At 46.7% G+C, this 25,063-nt stretch overlaps 1 protein-coding gene across 1 annotated transcript; it reads right to left on the bottom strand.

Annotated features, from left to right (window-relative positions):
- Window positions 1–411: 411 nt before the first annotated feature.
- Window positions 412–24,457, bottom strand: GFRA3 (GDNF family receptor alpha 3). The gene is made up of 8 exons (XM_039472135.2): window positions 24,000–24,457; window positions 13,839–14,126; window positions 9,013–9,105; window positions 7,369–7,681; window positions 3,450–3,553; window positions 3,154–3,288; window positions 2,672–2,760; window positions 412–1,831 (listed from the first exon to the last, which is right to left on the bottom strand). The coding sequence occupies exons 1-8, from the start codon at window positions 24,439–24,441 to the stop codon at window positions 1,742–1,744; spliced, it is 1,554 nt and encodes a 517-aa protein (XP_039328069.2). The 5' UTR covers window positions 24,442–24,457; the 3' UTR covers window positions 412–1,741.
- Between the last annotated feature and the right edge of the window lie 606 nt (window positions 24,458–25,063).

Consider the following 25,063-nt stretch of genomic DNA (forward strand, 5'->3'; position numbering starts at 1 on the left):
GAGACCAGCCTGACCAACATGGTGAAACCCCATCTCTACTAAAAATAAAAAAATCGGGCCAGGCGCAGTGGCTCATGCCTGTAATTCCAGCACTTTGGGAGGCCCAGGTGGCCAGATCACGAGTTCAGGAGTTCAAGACCAGCCTGACCAACATGGTGAAACCTTGTCTCTATTTTTTTTTCCATTAAAAAAAAAATACTTCTGCAAAGGTAGATGGGAGCAAAAAGAAAAAAAAATACAAAAGTTAGCTGAGCATGGTGGTGCATGCCTGTAATCCCAGCTACTTGGGAGGCTGAGGCAGGAGAATCGCTTAAACCCAGGAGGCAGAGGTTGTAGTGAGCCGAGATTGCACCACTGCACTCCAGCCTGAGCGACAAAGCAAGACTCCATCTCAAAAAAAAAAAAAAAAAAAAAAAAAGAATAACCTCTGCACCAGGTGTGGTAGTTTATGCCTGTAATCAAAGCACTTTGGGAGGCTGAGGCAGGCAGATTACCTGAAGTCAGGAGTTCAAGACCAGCCTGGCCAACATGGTGAAACTGAAACCCTGTCTTCACTAAAAAATGCAAAAACTAGCCAGGCATGGTGGTAGGCACCTATAACCCTGTCTCTACTAAAAATATACAAATTAGCCAGGTTTGGTGGTGTATGCCTGTAATCCCAGCTACTCAGGAGGCTGAGGCAGGAGAATTGCTTGAACCCAGAAGGCAGAGGTTGCAGTGAGCTGAGATTGCACCACTGAACTACAGACTGGGCAACAGATCGAGACTCCATCTCAAAAAAAAAAAAAAGAACCAATCTCTCTTTTCCTCTGGCCCCCATCATGATCTGGAGCAGCCCAATAACCCAAGTCTATGTTCAGTAAATGGTGTGGTTGACTAAAGGTCACCATCTGAGCTGCTATGGCAGATCCCAGGCAATATATGACAAATGGCTGGAGCTGGGACAAATCCTAGGTCCATGGTCTCACATAAGCTACTTTTTCTTCCAACTCCATGTCAAGAACACAGAGAGGCTAAGAGACATGCCTGAAGTCATATAGCTGTTGGTGGTAGCGTTGCTGTATCTCCTCATCACCTGGCCTATGCTTTTTGTCTGTAACACCCTAGTTCTATAGAAATTCAAAATTTGAGAAAATGGAAAAAGAGCAAAGTCTGAAGTCAAAGGTTTAATCATTATTCAAAAGGCCAGAGGGACTTTAGGACAATAACAGGAATAAAGCAAGGCCCATAGGCTCCAGCTCCTGATGCCCAGATGTTCTGCAGGATCTGGGGACACAGCAGTGCAGGCAGCAGGTTCCCATCCTCTACTCGGAGGAGGAGACAAAGGGGCAGAAGTCTTGCTCCAGCCTTTCTCACAGTGGAGAATGCCTTTCTAGGCTGCCTCAGAACACTCAGTCCTGCCTACCCTAACCCTAACCTGGAATGCCATAGAGAATGGCTAACTTATTAGATTCCTGGTAGTCAAGAGGAAGGGCTCAGAAAGGGACTTGGTGGAGCTGGTCACCACCAGAAGATTGGCTACATTGTGGTCACCAAGGAAGGGCAGCATGAATCAGAAGTGGAGATGGGTGGAGGGAATGAGGACCAGGCCAGTAAGGATCTGGGGGTCATGACCCGTAGCTTCTCCTGTGTCCTCGTCTGTGCACTATACCTCCTTCTTGCTGCTGTCCTTTCCTCACCCCTGTGGGCTGCAAGTCCATCTGGGTGTGGTGGAGGAGAAGAAGGCCCTGGGGATGTCCAGCTACCATAAGCTCAGGAGCAGAATCAAGGGAAGCATGCAGGAGAAAAGAGAGGGCATCCAGGACTGTGGCCTCAGAGCAGGGTTTTTATTCTGTGGAAGAAATGGAATGGAATTAGCTCAGGGGATCTTATTTAGCCCCTTCACTTCCATCTGCCTCAGTCGAGAGGTACACCCCATCTCCTGAGGTACCTGTAAGAGGTCTCTAGCATTCATGGCAACGAGGAAATCAGCCTCCTACCCCCATCCCTTTGTCTGTCTGGTTTGGGTTTTCCCCAGTTGGCCCAGTAAAGGTCTGAGGGGTGTGGCTGGGTGCAGTGGCTCATGCCTCTAATCCCAGCACTTTGGGAGGCCAAGAAGGGTGGATCACGAGGTCAGGAGATCGAGACCATTTGGTCACGGTGAAACCCCATCTCTACTGAAATACAAAAAATTAGCCAGGTGTACTGGCATGCACTTGTAGTCCCAGCTACTCGGGAGGCTGAGGCAGGGGAATTGCCTGAACCTGGAAGACAGAGGTTGCAGTGAGCAGAGATCTCACCACCGCACTCCAGCCTGACAACAGAGCAAGACTCCATCTCAAAAAAAAAAAAAAAAAAAAAAGGGCCAGGCGCGGTGGCTCAAGCCTGTAATCCCAGCACTTTGGGAGGCTGAGGCGGGTGGATCATGAGGTCAAGAGATCGAGACCATCCTGGTGGTCAACATGGAAACCCCGTCTCTACTAAAAATACAAAACATTAGCTGGGCATGGTGGTGCATGCCTGTAATCCCAGCTTCTAAGGAGGCTGAGGCAGAAGAATTGCCTGAACCCAGGAGGCAGAGGTTGCGGTGAGCCGAGATTGCGCCATTGCACTCCAGCCTGGGTAACAAGAGCGAAACTCCATCTCAAAAAAAAAAAAAAAGGTCTGAGGGGTGTAACAGAGGAGGCCCTACCTGGTGTGCCACCACAGCAAAGGTAGAGTCTGTCCAGTCCTGGGAGAAGAGTTGGCTGTGAAAACGCATCTTAGCTGCAATGGCCTCCGCTGAAGAGAGAAGAGAAGGCTCATTGAAAGGGCATGGGAGCAGGAGATTTCTCAGGCTCCCAAGGAAGCAAAGGGAATGCCACAGGGACCCTGGCCTATAGGGGAGAAAGTAGGAGGGAGGTGGAAGTGGGATACTCTCTCATTCTGCTTGCTTGTTTCTTGATCTGAGATGTTCCTGGGTTCCAGACAGGCTGAACAGGCAGCATTGGGGGTTTCTCAGGGAGTGGGAGACAGAAGAAAGGCCCAGGCTACAGGGATGAATGCCTGTGCTGGGAGCTGCTCTGTCTGGTGGAGATGGATGGAACCAGCCTGGGCCACAGAGTTGACCCTTTTTCTTCCCTTGAGTCCAGCTGACTCAACCCTGGGGCCTGAGAGCAAGTTCAGCATACTCACTGAGGCAGGGGTTGTGGGAGAAGAACCCTTCCAGCTGTTCACACTCCTCCTGCAGGTTGCCACTGCCTCGGCAGGTGCAGCTTAAGGCCACACTGGTGTTGACATTGCTGACAAAATTGGGGGTCATAGCAGTCCCTGTGGAGTAAAGAGGAAATGGGTAGTCAGGGCCTAGGCTAACCCAAACTGTAGCTCCCACCTTCTTCCACCCATCTCAGGATCACATCCTTTATTTTCAGAGCATTCTTGCCCTCAGGGCTAGCCAACATGGGGCTCCCTACACATGCCCCCAGCCTCACCAATCAGCCCCAGGTATGCACGGAGACATCTGGACTGTTCTGTTGCACAAGTTCCTAGGATGTCCATGGGATGGCAATGGGTCTGGAAATCCACCAGGCGTGATCTGGAAGAAGGAAAATTTATACTTTTTTTTTTTTTTTTTGAGATGGAGTCTTGCTCTCTTTCGCCCAAGCTGGAGTGGAATGGCTCAATCTCAGCTCACTGCAACCTCCACCTCCTGGGTTCAAGTGATTCTCCTGCCTCAGCCTCCCAAGTAGCTGGGACTACAGACGTGTGCCATCAAACCCAGCTAATTTTGTATTTTTTAAGTAGAGACGGGATTTCATCATGTTGGCCAGGCTACTCTCAAACTCCTGACCTCAGGTGATCCACTCAGCCTCCCGAAGGGCTGTATTACAGGTGTGAGCCACCGTACCTGGCCAGAAAAATTTCACGAGTCACCCTTGAGGGTCCAGCCTGCAGCCTTCTCCCTCACCACCCCCTTAGCTTGGCAGGCCCATTGTTGTGCCAAATCCTCCTCTGCCTCGGCCCAGGGCCTCTTCCTCTGTGAAGTGTGCCCCTGTCACAATCAAATGTACCATTCCTCAGACCCCACACCATTTCACTTTGAGTTCAGGCTCCATAATCCCTATTTATGTGACCTCAAATAGCTTCTTTAACCTCAGTTTCCTCAACTATCAAATAGAGATGACAGCAGCAAAACCTCACGGATTTTTGTGAGGATTAAGTAAGAGAATGCACATGTCCATAATGCCAGCTACTTGGGAGGCTGAGGTAGGAGAATCACTTGAGCTCAGGAGTTTGAGACTGCCCTGGGCAACACAGCAAGACTCCATCTCAAGAAAGAAGAAAGGGAAGGGGAGGGGAGGGGAGGGGAGGAAAGAGAAAAAGGGAAGGGAAGGGAAGAGAAGGGAAAAAGGGGAGGGAAGGAAAAAAGGGAAGGGAAGGAAAAAAGGGAAGGGAAAAGGAAAAGAGAAGTGAAGGGAAGGGAAAAAGGGAAGAGAAGAAGAGAAGGGAAGAAGAGGGGAAGGGAAGGGAAAAAGGGAAGGGAAGGGAAAGGAAAGAGGGAAGGGAAGGGGAAAAGGGAAGGGAAGGAAAAAAGGAAAGGAAAGGAGAGAGGAAGGGAAAGAAAGAGAAAAAGAAAAAGAAAGAAAGAGAAAGAAGGAAGGGAGGGAGGAAGGAAGGAAGGAAAAGAAAAGAATATACCTTATAAGGGATCTTGTAAGGTTTAGATGAGTTAATACATGTTAAGTACTTAAAACAGTATCCAGCCCATAGTAAGTACTCAGTAAATATCAGTATTATGATTATTAAAAGCCCTGGGTATGAGACAGTTTACAGACGAGGAAAGCCGTAGTCTCAGAGGTTAAGTAACTTGCCCAAGGTTACAAAAAACTCAGTAGGAGAACGAAGTTGCAAACCAAGGTTATTGTCAACAAATGCCACTTGAATGAATGATAACTTCAATTTTGTGAGTGTTTTTTTCCAGAGAAGACACAGAAAAGCCAGATCAGAATTTCAAATTTCCTGGAGAAAATATTTATCAAATATATCAAATACCTTACAAATCTTCCATGTCCTTTGATCTGGCAACAGCACTAGTAGCAGTATATCATAAGTAGTAATTACGTTTGTGGACAAAGATTAAAGAACAAGAGGCCAGGCATGGTGGCTCAGGCCTGTAATCCCAGCACTTTGGGAGGTCAAGGTGAGCAGATCACGAAGTCAAGAGATCGCGACACCCTGGCCAACATAGTGAAACCCCATCTCTACTAAAAATTCGAAAAGAAATTAGCCGAGTGTCACCACACAGGTGCACACCTGTAGTCTCAGCTACTCAGGAGGCTGAGGCAGGAGAATCACTTGAACCTGGGAGACAAATGTTACACTGAGCTGAGATTGTGCCACTGCACTCCAGCCTGGTGACAGAGTGAGACTCTGTCTCAACAACAACAACAAAAAGAATAAGAGTTGACCAAGCATGGCGTCTCATGCCTATAATCCTAGCACTTTGGAAGGTCAAAGTGGGCTGATCACTTGAGCTCAGGAGTTCAACACTGGCCTGGTCAACATGGCAAAACCCCATCTCTACTAAAAACATAAAAATTAGCTAAGCATTGTGGCGTGCACCTATAGTCCCAGCTACTCAGGAGGCTGAGGCAGAAGAATGGCTTGAACCCAGTAGATGGAGGTTGTAGTGAGCCGATATTGCAACACTGCCCTTCAGCCTAGGTGACAGAGCAAGACTCTGTCTCAAAAAAAAAGAAAGAAAGAAAAAGAAAAACTAACGTGGCTGGTCGCAGTGGCTCACGCCTGTAATCCCAGCACTTTGGGAGGCCGAGGTGGGTGGATCGCCTGAGGCCAGGTGTTCAAGACCAGCCTGGCCAACACAGCAAAACCCTGTCTCTACTAAAAATACAAAAAAAAAAAAAAAAAAAAAAAATTAGCTGGGCGTGGTGGGTGCCTGTAATCCCAGTTACTTGGGAGGCTGAGGCAGGAGAATCCCTTGAACCCAGGAGGCAGGTGCTTCCGTGAACCGAGATGATACCATTGCACTCCAGCCTGGGCAGCAGAGCAAGACTCCGTCTCAAAAAAACAAAAAAAAATCCCTAAATATCCAGCAATTGAAGAATTGTTAAATAAAATGTGGGGTATCCATACATGGAATATAATTCAGGCATTTAAAAATCAAGTTCTTGGCCAGGTGTGCTAGCTCACACCTGTAATCCCACCACTTTGGGAGGCCGAGGCAGGAGGATCACCAGGTCAGGAGTTGGACACCAGCCTGGCCAACATAGTGAAACCCCACCTCTACTAAAAATACAAAAGTTAGCCAGACCTGGTGGCACGTGCCTGTAGTCCCAGCTACTCAGGAGGCTGAGGCAGGAGAATCGCTTGAACCCGGGAAACAGGCTGCAATGAGCCGAGAATTGACCACTGCACGCCAGCCTGGGCAACAGACAGTGTCTGTCTCAAAAAGAAAAAGAAGTTCTTATAGGACAGTAAGTGAAAAAATAAACACTACCATTTATTGAGCACTTACTCTACACCAGTACTCCACACCACTCTATGTAAATTATGTAATTTAACTCTCACCAGAGTCCCATGAGGTCTTCATTATTATCCCAGTATTTACAGGGGACTAAATGGAACCTTAGGTTAAGTGATGTGGTCAAGATCACAAAGACCCAGAATTTAAATTCACATCTGTCTGACTTCAGAGCCTGTCTTTTTTTTTTTTTGAGACTGGAGTCTTGCTCTGTCACCCAGCTGGAGTGCAGTGGTGCAATCTAGGCTCACTGCAACCTCCAGCTCCCAGGTTCAAGAGATTCCCCTGCCTCAGCCTTCCCAGTAGCTGGGACTACAGGCGCTCACCACCAAGCCATGCTAATTTTTGTATTTTTAGTAGAGGTGGGGTTTCACCATGGTGGCCAGGTTGGTCTGGAACTCCTGACCTCAAATGATCCACCCACCTCAGCCTCCCAAAGAGCTGGGATTCCAGGCATGAGCCACTGCATCTTACCACACTCCTCCATAGAAAAATGCTCATGAGATTTGTGCCATAAGAGAAAAAAAGTAAGATACACATATATTCCCAGAATGTCTGCTTTTGTTATCTGGATAGAAAGGAAGTGCTCCCCAAAGTATGGTAGATTATTTTCAGGTGATAGAATTTTGAATAATTTTTAAAAATACATTTTTATATTTCCTGAGGTTTTACAGCAAAGAAAAAAAAAAACCATATGGTCATTTTGTGAAAAGAGTTTCACAAAATATCCAAGGTAGCTACTTGGCGAAGCAGCCAGTGGGGCCCACGGTTCCCTGGAAGGGTCAATACCCTGCTCAGCACAGGAACATGGCCAGGAAGGAGGGGCATGTGCCACATCCCTGCCCACCGTGCCCTCCCAAACCCCATACCTGCACAGTGGGTCAGCGAAACAGAGGCGCCGCAGCTCCAGACAGTTGGGGGCCGCCAATGGCAGCGCGCAGCTGGGGGCGATAGTGTTGCGCCGGCGCTCCCCGCAGCCCCGGTCGGTGGGGGCACAGGGGCACAGCAGCAGGCCCTGCGCGTGGGGCTCGGAGGCCTTCTCAAAGAAGGTGAGCAGCTGCTTGAGGCAGACGTGGCGCTGGCAGCGGGGCCCAGAGCACGCCTCCCCGTAGGCCTTGCGCAGTCGGTCACACTTGTCATTGAGAGTACACAGCATGGCGAACTTGAGGCAGAGGTCTGAGTCTGCGGGGTGGTGGGGGGAAAGGGCATGAAGTCACTCGGCTGAGCCCTCTGCATACCTGCAGCCCAGGCTCCATAAGAACCCCAGAAAACCGCTGATTTGACAAGGAAGGTAGTGGATCCAGGAGGAAAAGAAGGCCTGTCCTGCATATAGCCACTCCTAATCCAGGGCTTCCCCTATCCCCTGTCCGAAGCCTTCCCTATCCTACTCCTTATCTTGACTAGGTAAAATAATAAGAATAATCACGATCATCTACATGTATCGAACACCCATTTACCTAGAATTCAAGCAGCCAGAAAGCTCAAATAACCATAGCTCTTTCCTCAATGCTATGCAGTGAGATCTAATGGTAGAAATCATAACCTAGAGTACCTGCGACATTCTATTTTTTTGTTTTTTTCTCCTCCATCTCCGCCCAAACATTCTAAAGCACTTTTAGAACTGGCCAAAACAGAGGCAACTAAACTCTATTTTAGGTTTCTGGTTTGGATTTGGCTTGGCCTGCACCTATCCTGACCCATTTTAATGTCACCTGTCCATTTTTTATTTATTGATTCATGTATACTCTGTTCCCTGTATTCTGAATCTTGGGAAATTATGGTGATATCTATTAACAGAATATTCCAGCAGCCACAGTAATCAAGTAACTGTAACAGGGTATTTGCTGATCTTGTCACTAAGAGTGTTTCATGCATGAATCCCTATGCCTTTTTCTCAAAATTCTAATTCTAATGATAAAATACTGACTATACAGCAAAGCTCACACCTTTCTCAAAAAGAGAGGGCATGTGTGTATGTTTTTCCTCAATTAACTCATAGCCTCACTTTCCTGAAAAACATCCATCACAGTTGTTGCCAGACTGATGGCTCCCCGCCCGAGTCACCCTGTGCAGAGTCACTCTCTTTTTCCTGCCCAATACCTCGCCCATCCCATTAGAATGGTTGAAAACAAGCAATTTCCTAGTCTTCAGGGACAAAGAGGCTACTTTCCTAGCTGCCTTGAATGCAAGTAAATACTCCATTTCAGGACATTTTTTCTTGAGGCTTATGCCACTCCCACCACACCCTTTGTAGGGGCTCACCTTGTGGAAACGGGGAGCCCTAATGGGCTCTCTTCAAATGCCTCCCTAATAATTGCTGTCCTTTGATGACTCCTATGAGACCAGACCATGCCCCATGGCTCACACTTCCAGCCTGACACAGTCTTCCTCAGTCACCTGGTAGGCTAGAAGCTTTCCCCTTATAAGCCCCCCAACTTGTGCCCCTCCCCAGCCACCCTCCCTTCAGAGTCCCACCCCAGCCTCCCGTTCCCAAGTCTAGTTGCCCTACAGACCTGGTTTGAGCATGTTCAGTTTTCTGAGATTCATTTTCCAGGGTTTGCTGGTCACTGTGTCTTCATAGGGAGAGATATCCAGCTGATAGTTACCTAGAGACAAGGTGGGGAGCACCAGAATGCTGAGGACCAGGTGGGGTAGGCTGGAGGGGCTGACGCTGCTGGCTCAGACCTTAAAGCCCTGTAGAGAAAAGGAAAAGCACAGCCTCTACCTAACCAGCTGCAAGCTGTGCAGAGACAAGAAAAATGTGGGGCTGTAACATGTAGGCTGGGCTCCACCAATAACCTATAAGAATAATAAGAGCTACCATTTGTTGAGCATACTGTGTGCTGAGCACCGTGGTATAAGCGAGGTAGATAAATATGCTGAGCACAATCACACTTATACCATGGTACTCAGCACACAGTGTGGGGAGGCAAGAGGAATCATGGAGAAGCCTCAGAGGAAGTTCTGAAAGAAAAGTGATTAGGATGAGAAGCAGAAAACAGGGAACAAGGAGTCTGGTAAACTGTATTATTGTTTCCAATTATTTGCTCCCCACCCCATGGGAGGATTATGCTTCCCCACCTGTTGCCATGTAACTTTCACACCTCCTGTGAGAGGCGTACACTTCCTCACCCCACTGATGGCAGGCTTGGCCGTGTGACTTGTTCTGGCCTGTGGATTATGAGCTGAAGTGATGTAAATCACATCTGAGCAGAAGCTTTAAGAATCCTCAAATGGTTCTGCTGCTGCTCTTTCTCCTTTACCAGCCTGGATCTTCTGGTGAAGAAGACAAGTAGAACAGAGACAAAGCCAACCCACAGAATCCTGCAGCAGACGTGTAACGTGAGCAAGAAAGACATTTTTGTTGTTGAAAGCCAGAGATTTAGAAATTGGATGTTACAATGCACAACCTAGCAAATTCTTATTATAAGTGCAATGGGGGGCCAGGCGTGGTGGCTCATGCCTGTAATCCTAGCACTTTGGGAGGCTGAGGCGGGCAGATCACCTGAGGTCAGGAGTTTGAGACTAGCATGGTCAACATAGTGAAATCCCATCTCTACTAAAAATACAAAAATTAGCTGGGTGTGGTGGTGCATGCCTGTAATCCCAGCTACCCAGGAGGCCGAGGTGGGAGAATCCCTTGAACCTGGGAGGTGGAGGCTGCAGTGAGCCAAGACTACGCCACTCCAGATTGGATGACAGAACGAGACTGTGTCTCAAAAAAAAAAAAAAAAAAGCGACTGGGGCTGGGCATGGTGGCCCACATCTGTAATTTCAGTACTTTGGGAGGCTGAGGCAGCAATATTCCTTGAGCCCAGGAGCTTATGACCAACCTAGGCAACACAGCAGGACTTCATCTCTACAAAAAATTTTAAAATTAGCTGGGTGTGGTGGCACACACCTGTAGTCCCAGCTACTCAGGCAGCTGACGTGGGAGGATTACTTGAGCTCAGAAGGCTGAGGCTGCAGTGAGCTATGATTGTGCCACTGTACTCCAGCCTGGGTGACAAGTGAGATTCCAATTTAAAAAAGTAAAAATAAAATGCAATTGGTACCTAGAAGTGGAGTGCTACAGTAATAAAATAATGTAATGTGTATCATGGGCTTTGGCACTGGGCAGCAGGTGATAAAGAAGCTGTTACTGGGGGCTGAAAAGATGGCAGTCTTCATTATGCGGTGGCAAAGCATTTGGTAAAATTGTTGCCTGCGATAACTGAGAAGATTATATGCTGAATGAGCTTATACTGTTAGGGGAAGCTGAGAAGCAGAAGGTTACTAGTATGTCTTGATTGCTATTGGCTGCATTTGGCAAGGTACTATAAGAAAGAGATAAGCTTAGAAAAGAATTGGCCAGTTACCAAGTGTGGAGGAAAAGACAATGTAGAAATTTCAGGACTTACAGGATTAAGAAATGCAATTGTTTCTCATATTCATAAGGTAAAAGATAAAACACAAAAAAATGTTTTGAGTGATAAGGTTGATTACAACTCAGCCTTGAGGGAAAAGACCAAATGAGGTATGTGGCTATCATACTGTTTGTGGAGATCTCTCAGTTGATTAAGATGGTACCCAATAAGTCCTGCCAGTTGGACAAATGTACTCAGGGAAAAAAAACTAAAGTCGTCGCTCTTCCACAGAAGCCTGATAAGGGCAAGGTGCTTCTAATTTAGGTGGAGAAAAAGAGGCATGTCTTGAATTGTGGGAAAGGCCATAGGCACACAAGAAGATAGAAATCAAAGATATAAGCAGCAATTATGTTTTCAGAGAGTCGTACTACAAAGAGCTACTAGTATAGATTAAAAGAGACTGTGACTATTTGAGACTTAAAATGCCCCAACATTTCTCAGGCAGGAAGCAGGCTGAGAATGCGGTTCAGCTCCCAGGGAGATTGTAGTCCCTGATGCCCTTTTCAAATGTGGCCAAAGAGGAAAATGAAAGAGGAAGGATCTTCCAGAGGGTTGGGCCAAGAGCTGTGGAGAACAATAGATAGACCAACTACTCCCATAGAGCAAAAATAGGGCCTTATTAAAGAACAATCCTTATTCCCAGGAAAGAGGGCCCTTCAATATTTGTCTAGTGGGATTTCAGAATTGCTATGGATCAATGTTTGCTGCGTCTCCCCCATTCATTCATTCATTCATTCATTCATTTACTTGAGACAGGGTCTCACTATGTCACCCAGGCTGGAGCACAGTGGTATGATCATGGCTCACTGCAGCCTCAATTTCCTGGGCTCAAGCAATCTTCCCACCTCAGCCTCCTGAGTAGCTGGGATCACAGGTGTGCACCACCACATCTAGCTAATTCATTTATTTTTTTGTAGCGATGGAGGCTCACTATGTTGTCCAGGCTGGTCTTGAACTCCTGGGCTTTAGGGATACTCCTGCCTCAACCTCCCAAGGTTCTGAAGTTATAGGTGTGAGCCACTGCACCTAGATGCCCATCCCTCCCCTTTCTTAGAACGTTTGTTTGCTGAGTACATATAGGAAGCAGATGATTTATCTTTTTAGCTCATAAGTTTTTACATCAAGAGGAACCACATCCAGGCCCAACTGGAAACTATCATGAGATCCTAGACTTGAAGCCTGATGTCATGTTTGAACAGAACTTTTAAGGCATCTTCCATGGAAAATAGGTGGGTGTATTTTACTTATATAAGGGAGAAAAATGAATACTTTGACAATGGCAGATTGTATTATTGTTTCCAATCATTCTTTGTCTTCCCTGTAAGATCGTATATCCTCGGCTGGGCATGGTGGCTCACGCCTGTAATCCAAGCACTTTGGAGGCCAAGGCAGGCAGATCACCTGAGGTCGGGAGTTCAAGACCAGCCTGACCAACATGGTGAACCCTGTCTTTAAAAAAAAAAAAAAAAAAAAAAAGATTGTATATCCTCACCTATTGCCATGTGATTTTTGGTATCTCCCTGTGGGAGAAGTATACTTTTCCAATCCAGTGATGTCAGGCTTGACCATGTGACTTGCTCTCTCAATGGAATGTAAGCATACATAGTATAGATAAGATCTGAGCAGAAACTTTTAAAACCATCACATGGTTCTGCCAATGCTCATTTCCTTCTGCCATGAGAAGGGAACATCCCAGACAAAGAATGAAGAAGATGCATGAAAGAGCCAATAGAGAGCATAAGCAAGAATTGGGCCAGTGGCTCACGCCTGTAACCCCAACACCCTGGGAGGGCGAGGTGAGCAGATCATGAGGTCAGAAGTTTGAGACCAGCCTGTCCAAAATGGCGAAACCCTCTCTGTATTAAAAAATCAAAAAAAATTAGCCAGGTGTGGTGGTGTGTGCCTGTAGTCCCACCTGCTCAGGAGGCTGAAGCAGGAGAATTGCTTGAATCCAGGAGGCAGAGGTTGCAGTGAGCCAAGATCATGCCACTGCACTGCAGCCTGGGCAACAGAATAAGACTCCGTCTCAAAAAAAAAAAAAAAAAAAAAAAGAGCAGGAATTAAACCTTTGTTTTGCAAGTAACTGTTGTTTTTTGTTTTTTTTTTTTTTTTTTGAGACAGAGTTTCACTCTTGTTACCCAGGCTGGAGTGCAATGGCACGATCTCGGCTCACCGCAACCTTCGCCTCCTGGGTTCAGGCAATTCTCCTGCCTCAGCCTCCTGAGTAGCTGGGATTACAGGCACGCACCACCATGCCCAGCTAATTTTTTGTATTTTTAGTAGAGACGGGGTTTTCACCATGTTGACCAGGATGGTCTCGATCTCTTGACCTCGTGATCCACCCGCCTTGGCCTCCCAAAGTGCTGGGATTACAGACTTGAGCCACCGGCAAGTAACTGTTTTGTTAAGGCAACATAGTCAAGTAAAAGCTGACTAATAAAGAGAGGGGCCTATGGAAAGAGTGACAGGCGGCTCCTCTTTGGTTCTTTCTGCGCCTTCTCTCTCTCTTACATCTCCTGGCTGGTTAATGAGTATTCTTTCTGTTAAAGGCTGGACCAAGAGGTTACGTCTCCATCTCCCTGAACTTGGTATTTGGAGCCTATTTATGGGTTAAGACTCTTTTCTCCCATCTCCTGTCTATACCTTCTATTCCAGGAACTCCCCAAGTTGGGCCTCAGTCTGGTTTACAGCGCTGCCAAGTGGGAGCTGACGTGTTGCCAGATAAGAAAGAGGGAAGTAGGGAGAAGAGAGGGCAGTGTTATGGGGATTCAAGGGGATCCCGGCATTATCCCTCCACCTTTCCTGATGTCAAATGCAGAGCTTCATTATCCTCCCATCAGTATCTACCATGTGACCCATATCCTGTAGGATTAAAAAACAACCCCCAAGAGCCATCTTCCCCACCTCAGTCCACTCTATGATGGGGGCCTCACCAAGGCTGCGGGCACGGTGAACAGTCCAATAGATGTCCAAGCAGGCAACCTGGTTCTTCATGCGCCGGTGGCACATGCAGCCTATCAGAGAGCTGTTCCTGAGTTGCTGTGCTGCCTCCAGGCAGTCTTCAGGGACTGAAGGCTCCTCTGAGGGCAGTGGGGTGCTTATGTTAGAGGTACAGGAATCCAGGTGGTGGTAGGCAGCACTGCAAGTGGGATCAGCCTGGCACTTCCTCCTGGCCTGCAGACAGCTGTTCATGAGCCGGCTTTCTGTGTGAAGGGAGTCTCCTGTAAAGGGAGATACCAGGTGAGGCTCTCGTAAGGTTAGAGAAGCTGTCTGGGAATACCAAGTCCTGAGGTTGGATGGGGGATATTCCTGATACACTTTTGTGAAAGTCTTAGGGTAGTACAAAAGGCCTTTAGTGTGTGTGGAGAGAGAGAAGCCCAGCAGGACTGGATAGCCTGCAACTGCCACAGTCTGCACAGAATAGACCAGGCCGAACAAGAAATAGGGGTTTGTAGAGAGGCTGCTCAGCCTTCAGGAAGGGATAGTTGTTTGAAGGCGAGCCTGTTGAGCCTGACAGGCACAGAGGAAGGAGGCCCTGAGGCAGAGCCATGCCATGGGCAGAGCTAGTATCAGAATCAGAGAGCCGAGAATGGACAAGGGAGAGCTAAATGGGAGTCAGCATTAACTTTGAGTCTCCCATTAAAAATCATTAAAAAATACCTGAAGGTGGAAACTGGCTGGGGTTGGGGTGGGGAGCAATTTCCAGAAGGAAAGAAAGGGTAATCTGACCCCGTTTCTCACTCAGAAATACCAAGATTCCTCCTCAGCCTGGAAGGAAGCCCCTGTATTCCAGGAGTTAGGGTGCCCAACATGGGGTAACAGAACATCATCATCTCCCTAGCTGTTCAAAGCTAAAAATCTAGGCATCATTCTTAATTCATCTCTTCCTTTTACATCCTGTGTTCAATCCAGCAAGTCCTGTCAACTCCACAACACATCTGGAGTCTGCCCCCTTTTCTCCATGTGTGTCTCTACCTCCTTAGATGAAGCCACCTCAGCTCTTCTCCTTCTTCCCTCTTCCTTGTTCCTTCTCCTTCTTCTTTTTTAGACAGGGTCTTACTCTATCTCCCAGGTTGTAGGGCAGTGGCACGATCACAGCTCACTGTGGCCTCAACCTCCTGGGTTCAAGTGATCCTCCTACCTCAGCCTCCTGAGTAGTTGGAAGTACAGGCACATGTAATCATGCCTGGCTAATTTTTGTATTTTTAATAGAGATGGATTTTTACCATGTTGGCCAGGATGGTCTTGAACTCCTGACCTTAGGTGATCTGCCTGCCTTGGCCTCTCAAAGTGCTGGGATTACAGCTGTGAGCCACTGCATCCAGCCGGTACCTTATTGTTTTTTATGGATGAGTAATATTTTACTGTATCGATATGCTACATTTTGTTTATCCATTCTTCAGTTAATGGACATTTGGGTTGCTTCTACCTTTTGGTTATTGTGAATAGTGCTTTGGTGAACATTTCATGTACAAGTATTTGTTTGAACACCTGTTTTTTGTTCTTTGGGATACATACCTAGGGGTGGAATTGCTGGGTCATACAGTAATTCTATGTTTAACTTTTTGAGGAACGGCCAAATTATTTTTCACAGCAGCTGCACTATTTTACATTCCCATCAGCAATGTATGAGGATTCTAGTTTCTATACATACTGCCAACTCTTGCTATTTTCCATTTTAAAAAAATTATAACCATCCTTGTGAGCATGAAGTGGTATCTCATTGAAGATTTCATTTGCATTTCCCTAATGACTAAGGATGTTGAGCATATTTTTATGTGCTTGTTAGCCATTTGTACATCTTCCTTGGTAATAAACTTTTTATTGAGGTATAACACAGAAAAGTACATGAATCAAAATGTATGGCTCAATGAATTTCACAAATTGAATACACTTGGGTAGCCAGAATCCAGATAAAGGAACAGAACATTACCAGTAACCCTGAAGCCCTCTTCTAGTCACTGTGCTCCCAAGTAAACCAGGCTCACTACAACCACCACCTCCTGGGCTCAAGCGATTCTCCTGCCTCAGCCTCCTGAGGCCCAGCTACTTGCATACCCCACAATGCCCAGCTACTCAAGACAATGCCCAGCTACTCAGGCACTGCCACAATGCTCAGCTAATTTTTGTATTTTTAGTCAGGGATAGGGTTTCACCATGTTGGCAGGCTGGTCTTGAACTCCTAACCTCAAGTGATCCACCCACCTCAGCCTTCCAAAGTGCTGGGATTGAGGGAATGTGTTCTCTTTCCCGGTCTACAAGAGGGCGTAGTTCTAAGGGCAAGAACTTCCCAGCACCATGTCTCCCTCCCATGCCTCTCCATCCAGCAGATGTAACTTCTGTTTTAATTTTCGTGGGCACGGGAAAGAATCAAAAGTAAATCACTCCAGCAGAAGTTTAAAGGAATTCCTTTCATTGGCCAGGGGACTTGGAGAGGGAGAGAATTCCTCCCAGGTTAAAAGTCCCCTTCTTCCACATCCCTTTGGATTCCATACTTGGGTCCCCTTACACACTCTTGGTGGAAGGCTTTTTCTCTTTTATCTTTTTCTCTCTCCTTTTTCTCTTTCTCTGCCTAAATAAATCACTTTCTGCAAAAACTTTTCAGGGTCTGGTATTTACTTTGCAAGCATACCGTGCCTGGAATGGTCCCCTCTCCCATTCTTGGGTGAGTGAGAGACCATGAGCCTGAAAAAACTTTCTCTCAGGGGAGCCAAGCGCTCCCCTGCACCCTAAAACCTGGCAACAGGACTACAAGTGTGAGCCACCATGCTCAGCCTGTCATCATTTCTTTGACTTGTCATCTAGTTTGTTGAAGCAATAAGTCAGACATTTGGCACAATAATGTCTGCCAGAGTGGCTGGCCATAAACACTCCAGCGCCACATTCATCTGAAGGGCACTCCTGACGAATATGACTACTTTTGCTATTCTCATCCACCTTATGGTATTTCAGGACAGCCAGCATCACCTTCTTTCTCTTAGGCTTTTTTTTTTCTTTTGAGATAAGGTCTTGCTCTGTTGCCCAAGCTGGAGTGCAGTGGTATGATCTTGACTCACTGCAATCTCCGCCTCCTGGGTTCAAGTGATTCTCCTGTCTCAGCCACCTGAGAAGCTGGGATTACAGGCATGTACCACCACACTGAGCTGGTTTTTGTAGTTTTAGTAGTGACAGGGTTTCACCATGTTGGCAGGCTGGTCTTGAACCCCTGGCCTCAATTGATCCACCTGCCTCGGCCTCCCAAAGTGCTGGGATTACAGGCATATGTCAGAGCACCTGCCTAATCTTTCTGGGAATAGCGTAAGTCTTCTTTTCTTAGGACTACCACAAATTCTCAATGTGAGAAGAGTGGACTCCTTTTGAATGTTGTAGTCACACAAAGCACATCTGTCTTCCAGTTGCTTGCCAACACAGATCAGTCTTTGCTAGTCAGGAGGAATTCATTCCTTACCCTAGATCTTGGCTTTTACATTTCCTGTTGTATCCAAGGGTTCAACCTCAAGAGTGGTGGCTTTCCCCATAACGGTTTTTATGAAAATCTGCATTTTGGTGGTAGCTCCATTGCAGATGGTGGACCGATAAGGCAGTATCTTCGTCTCTAACATCAGAGATTAGTTTTGCCCAAATGCTTACAGCCAACTGATCTTGGACAAAGTAAACAAAAACATAAAGCAGGGAAAGGACACCCTTTTCAACAAATGGTGCTGGGATAATTGGCTAGCTACATGCAGGAGAATGAAACTGGATCCTCATCTCTCCCCTTACACAAAAATCAACTCAAGATGCATTAAGAACTTAATCCTGTCCAGGCATGGTGGCTCATGCCTATAATCCCAGCACTTTGGGAGGCTGAGGTGGGTGGATTACCTGAGGTCAGGAGTTCGAGACCAGCCTGGCCACCATAGTGAAACTGTGTCTCTACTAAAAATACAAAAATTAGCTGCATGTGGTGGCGGGCACCTATATTCTCAGCTACTCAGGAGGCTGAGGCAGGAGAATCACTTGAACCCAGGAGGCAGAGGTTGCAGTGAGCAAAAATCATACCACTGTACTCCAGGCTGGGTGACAGAGCAAGACTCTGAAAAAAAAAAACAAAACTTAAATCTAAGACCTGAAACTATAAAAATTCTAGAAAATAACACCGGAAAAACCCTTCTAGACATTGGCTTAGGCAAGGATTTCATGACCAGGAACCCAAAAGCAAATGTAATAAAAACAAAAATAAATAGCTGGTACTTAATTAAACCAAAGAGCTTTTGCACAGCAAAAGGAACAGTCAGCAGAGTAAACAGACAACCCACAGAGTGGTAGAAATTTTTCACGATTTTCACAAATTTTTATAGTTTCAGGTCTTAGATTTAAGCTCTTTTTTTTTTTTTTTTTTTTTTTTTTTTTTTTTTTTTTCCAGACAGTCTCACTCTGTTGCCTAGGCTGGAGTGCATTGGCACGATCTGACAAAGGACTAATATTCAGAATCTACAATGGATTCAAACAAATCACAAAGGAAAAAACAATCCCATCAAAAAGTGGGCTAAGGACATGAATAGACAATTCTTAAAAGAAGACACACAAATAACCAACAACCATATGAAAAATTGCTCACCTCCTTACTGATCAGGAAAATGCAAATCAAAACCACAATGTGACACCACCTTACTCCTGCAAGAATGGCCATAATCAAAAAACAGTAGATGTTGGCATGGATGCCATGATCAGGGAACACTTCTACACTGCTGGTGGGAATGTAACTAGTACAGCTACTATGGAAAACAATGTGGAGATTCTTTAAAGAGCTAAAAGTAGGCTGGGCACAATGGCTCACACCTGTAAGCCCAGCACTTTGGGAGGCCAAGGCAGGTGAGTCATGAGGTCAAGAGATTGAGACCATCCTCGTCAACATAGTGAAACCCCATCTCTACTAAAAATACAAAAATTATCTGGGCATGTGGCATGCACCTGTAGTCCCAGCTACTCAGGAGGCTGAGGCAGGAGAATCACTTGAACCTGGAAGGTGGAGGTTGCAGTGAGCCAAGATCACTTCACTCTGCACTCCAGCCTGGTGACAGAGCAAGACCACATCTCAAAAAAAAAAAAAAAAAGCCAAAAGTAGAATTACCATTTGATCCAGCAGTCCCATTACTGGGTGTACTGGGTGTCTACTCAGAGGAAAAGAAGTCATTATATGAAAAAGATACTTGCACACTCATGTTTATAGCAGCACAATTTGCAAGTGCAAAATCATGGAACCAACCCAAGTGCCCATCAATCAATGAGTGGATACAGAAACTGTGCTATATATAGATACATACATATCTATATATAAGATAGAATATTACTCAGCCATAAAAAGGAATGAATTAACAGCATTCACAGCAACTTGGGTGAGACTGGAGACTATTATTCTAAGTGAAGTAATTCAGGAATGGAAAATTAAACATCGTATGTTCTCACTGATATGTGGGAGCTAAGCTATGAGGACACAAAGGTGTAAGAATGATATAACGGACTTTGGGGACTTGGCGGGGAAGGGTGGCGGGGAAGGGATAAAAGACTATAAATAGGGTCCAGTACATACTTCTCGGGTGATGGGTTCACCAAAATCTCACAAATCAGCACTAAAGAACTTACTCATGTAACCAAACACCACCTGTGTGTGCTCCAATAATCTATGGAAAAGAAAAAGTATATCAGAATTTCTCTAGGAAATATGTATTTCCAAAACCCTATCTGATAATTTTACATGTACAAGATGAAAAAAAAAGCTTTTGAGATTTCAAAAAGTATTTAAGAAAGGTATGAGATTTTATATATCTACCAAAAGGGGAAGATGGCTTTAAAAGATTGAGGAATTTCTACAAATTTACAATGTTACTTCTGGTAGGAACCCAGTAAGTAAGTGTTAAATACACAAAGAAAAGTAGCAGATTTGGCTGGCGCAGTGGCTCATGCCTGTAATCCCAGCACTTTGGGAGGCCAAGGTGGGCAGATGACCTGAGGTCAGGAGCTCAAGACCAGCCTGACCAACATGGAGAAACCCTGTCTCTACTAAAAATATAAAATTTGCTGGGGTACTGAAAATACAAAATTAGCCAGGTGTGGTGGCACGTGCCTGTAATTCCAGCTACTCGGGAGGCTGAGGCAGGAGAATTGCTTGAATCTGGGAGGCAGAGGTTGCAGTGAGTCAAGATCGTGCCATTGCACTTCAGCCTGGGCAACAAGAGCGAAACTCCATCTCAAAAAAAAAAAAAAAAAAAAAAAAAAGGAGCAGATTCAAACCCTTTTGCTGTAACTGGACTAAATTAAAAAAAAATTTTTTGAGACAATTTCACTCTCATTGCCCAGGCTGGAGTGCAATGGTGCAATCTCAGCTCACCGCAACCTTGGCCTCCTGGATTCAAGCAATTCTCCCACCTCAGCCTCCTGAGTAGCTGGGATTACAGGCATGCACCACCATGCCCAGCTAGTTTTGCATTTTTAGTAGAGATGGGGTTTCTCCATGTTGATCAGGCTGGTCTCAAACTCCTGACCTCAGATGATCTGCCCACCTAGGCCTCCCAAAGTGACGAGATTACAGGCATGAGCCAATGCACCTGGCCATAAATATTGAACTATACTAACTATTGAGTTGTAAATTTTTTTTTTTTTTTTTTTTTTTTTTTTTTTTTTTTTTTTTTAGATAGGGTTTCATCATGTTAGCTAGGTTGGTCTCAAACTCCTGACCTTGGGTGATCCACCCGCCTTGGCCTCCCAAAGTGCTGGGATACAGGCATGAGTAACTGCGCCCATCCGAGTTGCAAACATTTCAAAAGAAAAAAATGTCTTAGCTGACACACTTTACGAAGTTTGAGCAGTGGTGGATTTAGGGGGATTCATCTCAACAAAGAACTTGGGGACCACGTTAAATTTCATTTCAACAAGGTGGAATTTGTGTTTCCTAGATTGTGAAACACACGACTTGATCCAGGGCAAAGGTTATAATTTGATCCAATGTGCAAATGTGTTCTCTTTAGTCAGCATAGTTATTTTCTTTTCTTTCTTTCTTTTTTTTTAATATAGAAGCTCTGTCACCCAGACTGGAGTGCAGTGATGCAATCACCACTCACTGCAGCCTCAACCTCCCAGGCTTGGGTGAATTCTCCCACCTCAGCCTCCCAAGTAGCTGAGACCACATGCATGCACTACCATGCCCAGCTAATTTTTGTATCTTTTGTAGAGATGGGCTTTCACCATGATGCCCAGGCTGGGCTGGTCTCGAACTCCTGAGCGCAAGCAATCTACTCACCTTGGCTCCCCAAAGTGATGGGATTATAGACGTGAGCCACCACACCTGGCAGTATTTTCTTTTCCTGTTTGTATGTGGGGGGGGGGGGTGGGTTGGTTTTTATGCTTTTGGGTTTTTGTTTGTGTGTTTGCATTTTCACAGTCTTTTCTTAAAGTTGTAATTAGTGGCCCACATTTAAAAATCAGATTTTAGGGCAGGTATAGTGGATCACACCTATAAAACTAGCACTTTGGGAGGCTGAGGTGAGCGGATCACAAGGTGAGGATACTGGGACCATCCTGGCCAACATGTTGAATCCCTGTCTCTACTAAAAATACAAAAATTAGCTGGGCATGGTGGCACGTGACTGTAATTCCAGCTACTTGGGAGGCTGAGGTGAGAGAAGTCACCTTAGCCTGGAAGGTCAAGTCTGCAGTAAGCTGAGATCGCACCACTGCACTCCAGCCTGGTGACAGAGCAAGACTCTGTCTCAAAAACATAAATAAGTAAAAAATAAAATTAGGTTGGGCGCGGTGGCTCACGCCTGTAGTCCCAGCACTTTGGGAGGCTGAGACGGGTGGATTACCTGAGATTGGGAGTTCAAGACCAGCGTGACCAACATGGAAAAAACCCATCTCTACTAAAATTACAAAAATTGGCTGGGCATGGTGGCATGCGCCTGTAATCCCAGCTACTCGGGAGGCTGAGGCAGAAGAATCATGAACCCAGGAGGCCGAGGTTGCAGTGAGCCAAGATCGCACCATTGTGCTTCATTCAGCCTAGGAAACAAGAGTGAAACTCTATTTCAAAGAAAAAAATCACAATAAAATAAAATTAAAATCAGATTTTAGGCCAGGTGCAGTGGCGCATACCTATAATTCAGCACTTTGGGAGGCCAAGATGGGCAGATTGTTTGAGTCCAGGAGTTCAAGATCAGCCTGGGCATCAGAGATGGCAAAAACCCATCTCTACCAAAAATACAAAGGTTAGCCCGGTGTGATGGCACACTCCTACAGTCCCAGCTACTTGGAAGGCTAAGGCAGACGCTTGAATCTGGGAGGTTGAGGCTACTGTGAACTGGAATCACACCACTGAACTCCAGCCTGGGTGACAGATTGATACTCTGTCTCAAAAAAAGATAAATAAAACTATAAATTCCAATAAAACTATGAATTTCCAATTTGTCTTGAAAAATGGAAACACTTGGGCCCACATGTAACAGGAGTTGAGTAATGACTGCCCCCTTTTGACATGTCATGCCTTTTCTAGCTTGTTATAGTCCCTACCACTCTCTATTGTACTTGCCCCATCTCCTCATTTATGCAGCCACTGCCATGTCTATTTCATACCGATTTGTTAGCACTCTGGTTTTGTAACTCGGTTTTCTGCTTCTTGGCTCATCAGAGAATGAGTAGCTGCAAAATAGCTCAGATCAGGCTATGCTTGAGGGCACAAGATCCTCATTTGTTTCTCCCCAATGAGGCCCGTAGCCCAGGTACCCATTTTATAGATGGATGAACAAAGAACAAAGAAACATAATGTGCACCAGGGAATGTCGTAAGTCAAGATTGAGTCAAGGCTAGAACCCAGGACTCCAGCCTCCTATTTACTTCAGAAGGATTTTCAGTACATGACACCAGTTCCCTGTGAATCAGAGGTCTCCTATATGCTTCGTTTCAGCAGGCCCTGAGCAGTGTTATTTTCCACCCCATTGTTAAAGCCCTCTGTTGGTCTGTGCTCTTGAAGAGTACTTGGCCCTACACAGCACCTCCTAGATGACTGTTTTATGGATTTTCAATGAGGCCACTTAACCAAAAATCATTGCTGTCAAATATTACCGTGGAAAATAGATCTGTCACCAATTCTGCTTTATTAAATCATTTAATAAGGAAGATGTTTAATGTTTTCCCCTGATCCTGACATGCAACCATAACCTTCAGGATTAGTGAAATTTCCTGGGCAGTCAACTCAGTCCTGGTGATGTCTTGCTGCCCTGACTTACTGATGTTGTCAGGTAGGCAGACCAGGGTTTTCCCTCCTTCCTTCCATATCTGTCTCAGGGAAGCATTTCTGCATCACTGCCTTGTGGACTGAGGGCTGTGTGGTGGTCTTACTGTCTCAGGAGTCCCTCCATTCAGTCTCTGGGCAGGAGCCCCTTAATGAGATTCCACACACCTATCCCACTCAAGAAGGTCCTGGACCTTCCAGGGACCTCGGATCCCAGGCTGTCCTTCCTTGTGGGAGTGGCCTGGTTCTAAAACCAGGCTTTGAACTACAAAACACCTATTATGGATTATTTATTATCCAAAGGGCAAGGCACCGTGCTAGACGGCTTGCAAGGCCTGCTATTACAGAAGGTCATGAAAGAAGTCAGTTCTAACAAACTTCTTTTCTTCACCTGTACCTAGTTTCTTCCTCAGTCCTTAAAGCAGAAGGAAGAGTAAAGCCCACGTGGAGCAAATGACACTGTTTCTGATCTGATTCTCCCTGCCTCCTAGAGACGCTGTCTTGGTAGTGGCCTGGCTGTAGGTTGGTTTGTTCTGTGACTGTGTAGCTGTAGACCGACCTCAAAAGAAGGAAGAGGGGGAGAAGAGGGCAAAGAGAAGATGCTTGGGTGGCCAGGCCATTGCTGGCACTGTCTACCTCAGTTCGGACACTGTGTTAGGGGTGACCCCGGCCCCTTGCAGACACCCTGGGCTTCCTGCTCCAGTTCCCCTGACTCGGCTCGTATGTACCGGAGGCGGCTGCGCCCTCGCTGGGCAGGTGCCCCGGGCTTCACCTCACCTCACCTCCACCTCCCCCTGCAGCCCCGGTCGGTGCGCGCTCGGACACTCACCGGTTGCGAGAGGCAGCGGCGACGGCGGCAGCAGCAGCAGCAGCAACATCAGAAATACCGGCGGCAGCGGTCGCGGGCTCGGGGGTCGCCCCATGGCGAGCATTGGGCGGCGGGGTCCGCGCTCCCCTCGCTCCTCCGCTGGAGCTCTGCGAGCCGAGCTCGCTCGACCGGCGCCTCCCACCCCGCCTCCGGCCCTCCCGCGCGACGCACGCACTCCCACCAGGGTCCCGGGCGCCGCCCTCCAACTCCGAAGCGCGCGTCCGCACCACGGGTCTCCTGCGCTGGACCGCGGGACTGCGCGGGTAGGGGCGAGGCAGGGCCGGCGCCCAGGGAGCCGCTGGGCTTGGCGCGGAAGGAGGTGCTCTTCCCGAGGCGGCCCACCTGCTGTCTGCCAACTTCGCCTAGCAAGACATTGTGGAAGCTGCCGCTGGAAACTCGCCATCTCTGGAAACCAGATATTTCTCCAAAAAAGGCACCCTTTCTCACTTTCCGGATCCCACTCACCCACATACCAAAGAACAGACAGACACCACCACAAAAGAGATTTTGTAACAAAACTTGAACAAGGGCACTTGCATTTCTAGTGTTTTTCTTTCTTTTCTTTTCTTTCTTTTTTTGAGACGGAGTTTCGCTCTTGTTGCCCAGGCTGTATGGAGAGCAATGGCGTGATCTCGGCTCACCGCAACCTTCCCTTCCCGGGTTCAAGCGATTCTCCTGCCTCAGCCTCCCGAATAGCTGGGATTACAGGCATGCACCATCACGCCTGGCTAATTTTTTGTATTTTTCGTAGAGACGGGGTTTCTCCATGTTGGTCAGGCTGGTCTGGAGCTCCCAACCTCAGGTGATCTCCCGCTTCGGTCTCCCAAAGTGCTGGGATTACAGGCGTGAGCCACTGTGCCCAGCCTAGTATTTGTTTTTCTTAGAATTTGCACATCTGTGATCTCGTTTTTCCCCTCCTAAGTGTCTTCTAGGGTAAGATGGCTATTAAGCTCAAGATTCTACAAAGATGGGTCACAGACAGGTGGAATGGCTTTGCTGGGGGAGCATACCTGGGGCATTAGATT

Source organism: Saimiri boliviensis, chromosome 1, assembly GCF_048565385.1.
Source record: "Saimiri boliviensis isolate mSaiBol1 chromosome 1, mSaiBol1.pri, whole genome shotgun sequence".
NCBI lineage: Eukaryota > Metazoa > Chordata > Mammalia > Primates > Cebidae > Saimiri > Saimiri boliviensis.

Bases quoted from the DNA above. Each gene is read 5' to 3' on its own strand.
- GFRA3 (XM_039472135.2), bottom strand. From the start codon at position 24,441: ATGGCGAGTTTCCAGCGGCAGCTTCCACAATGTCTTGCTAGGCGAAGT. The intron at 7,682-9,012 runs GTCTGTAGGGCA...ACCACCCCGCAG, and splicing joins ACTGAACATGCTCAAACCAG to ACTCAGACCTCTGCCTCAAG. The intron at 2,761-3,153 runs GTGAGTATGCTG...TTCTCTCTTCAG, and splicing joins CTCCCACAACCCCTGCCTCA to CGGAGGCCATTGCAGCTAAG.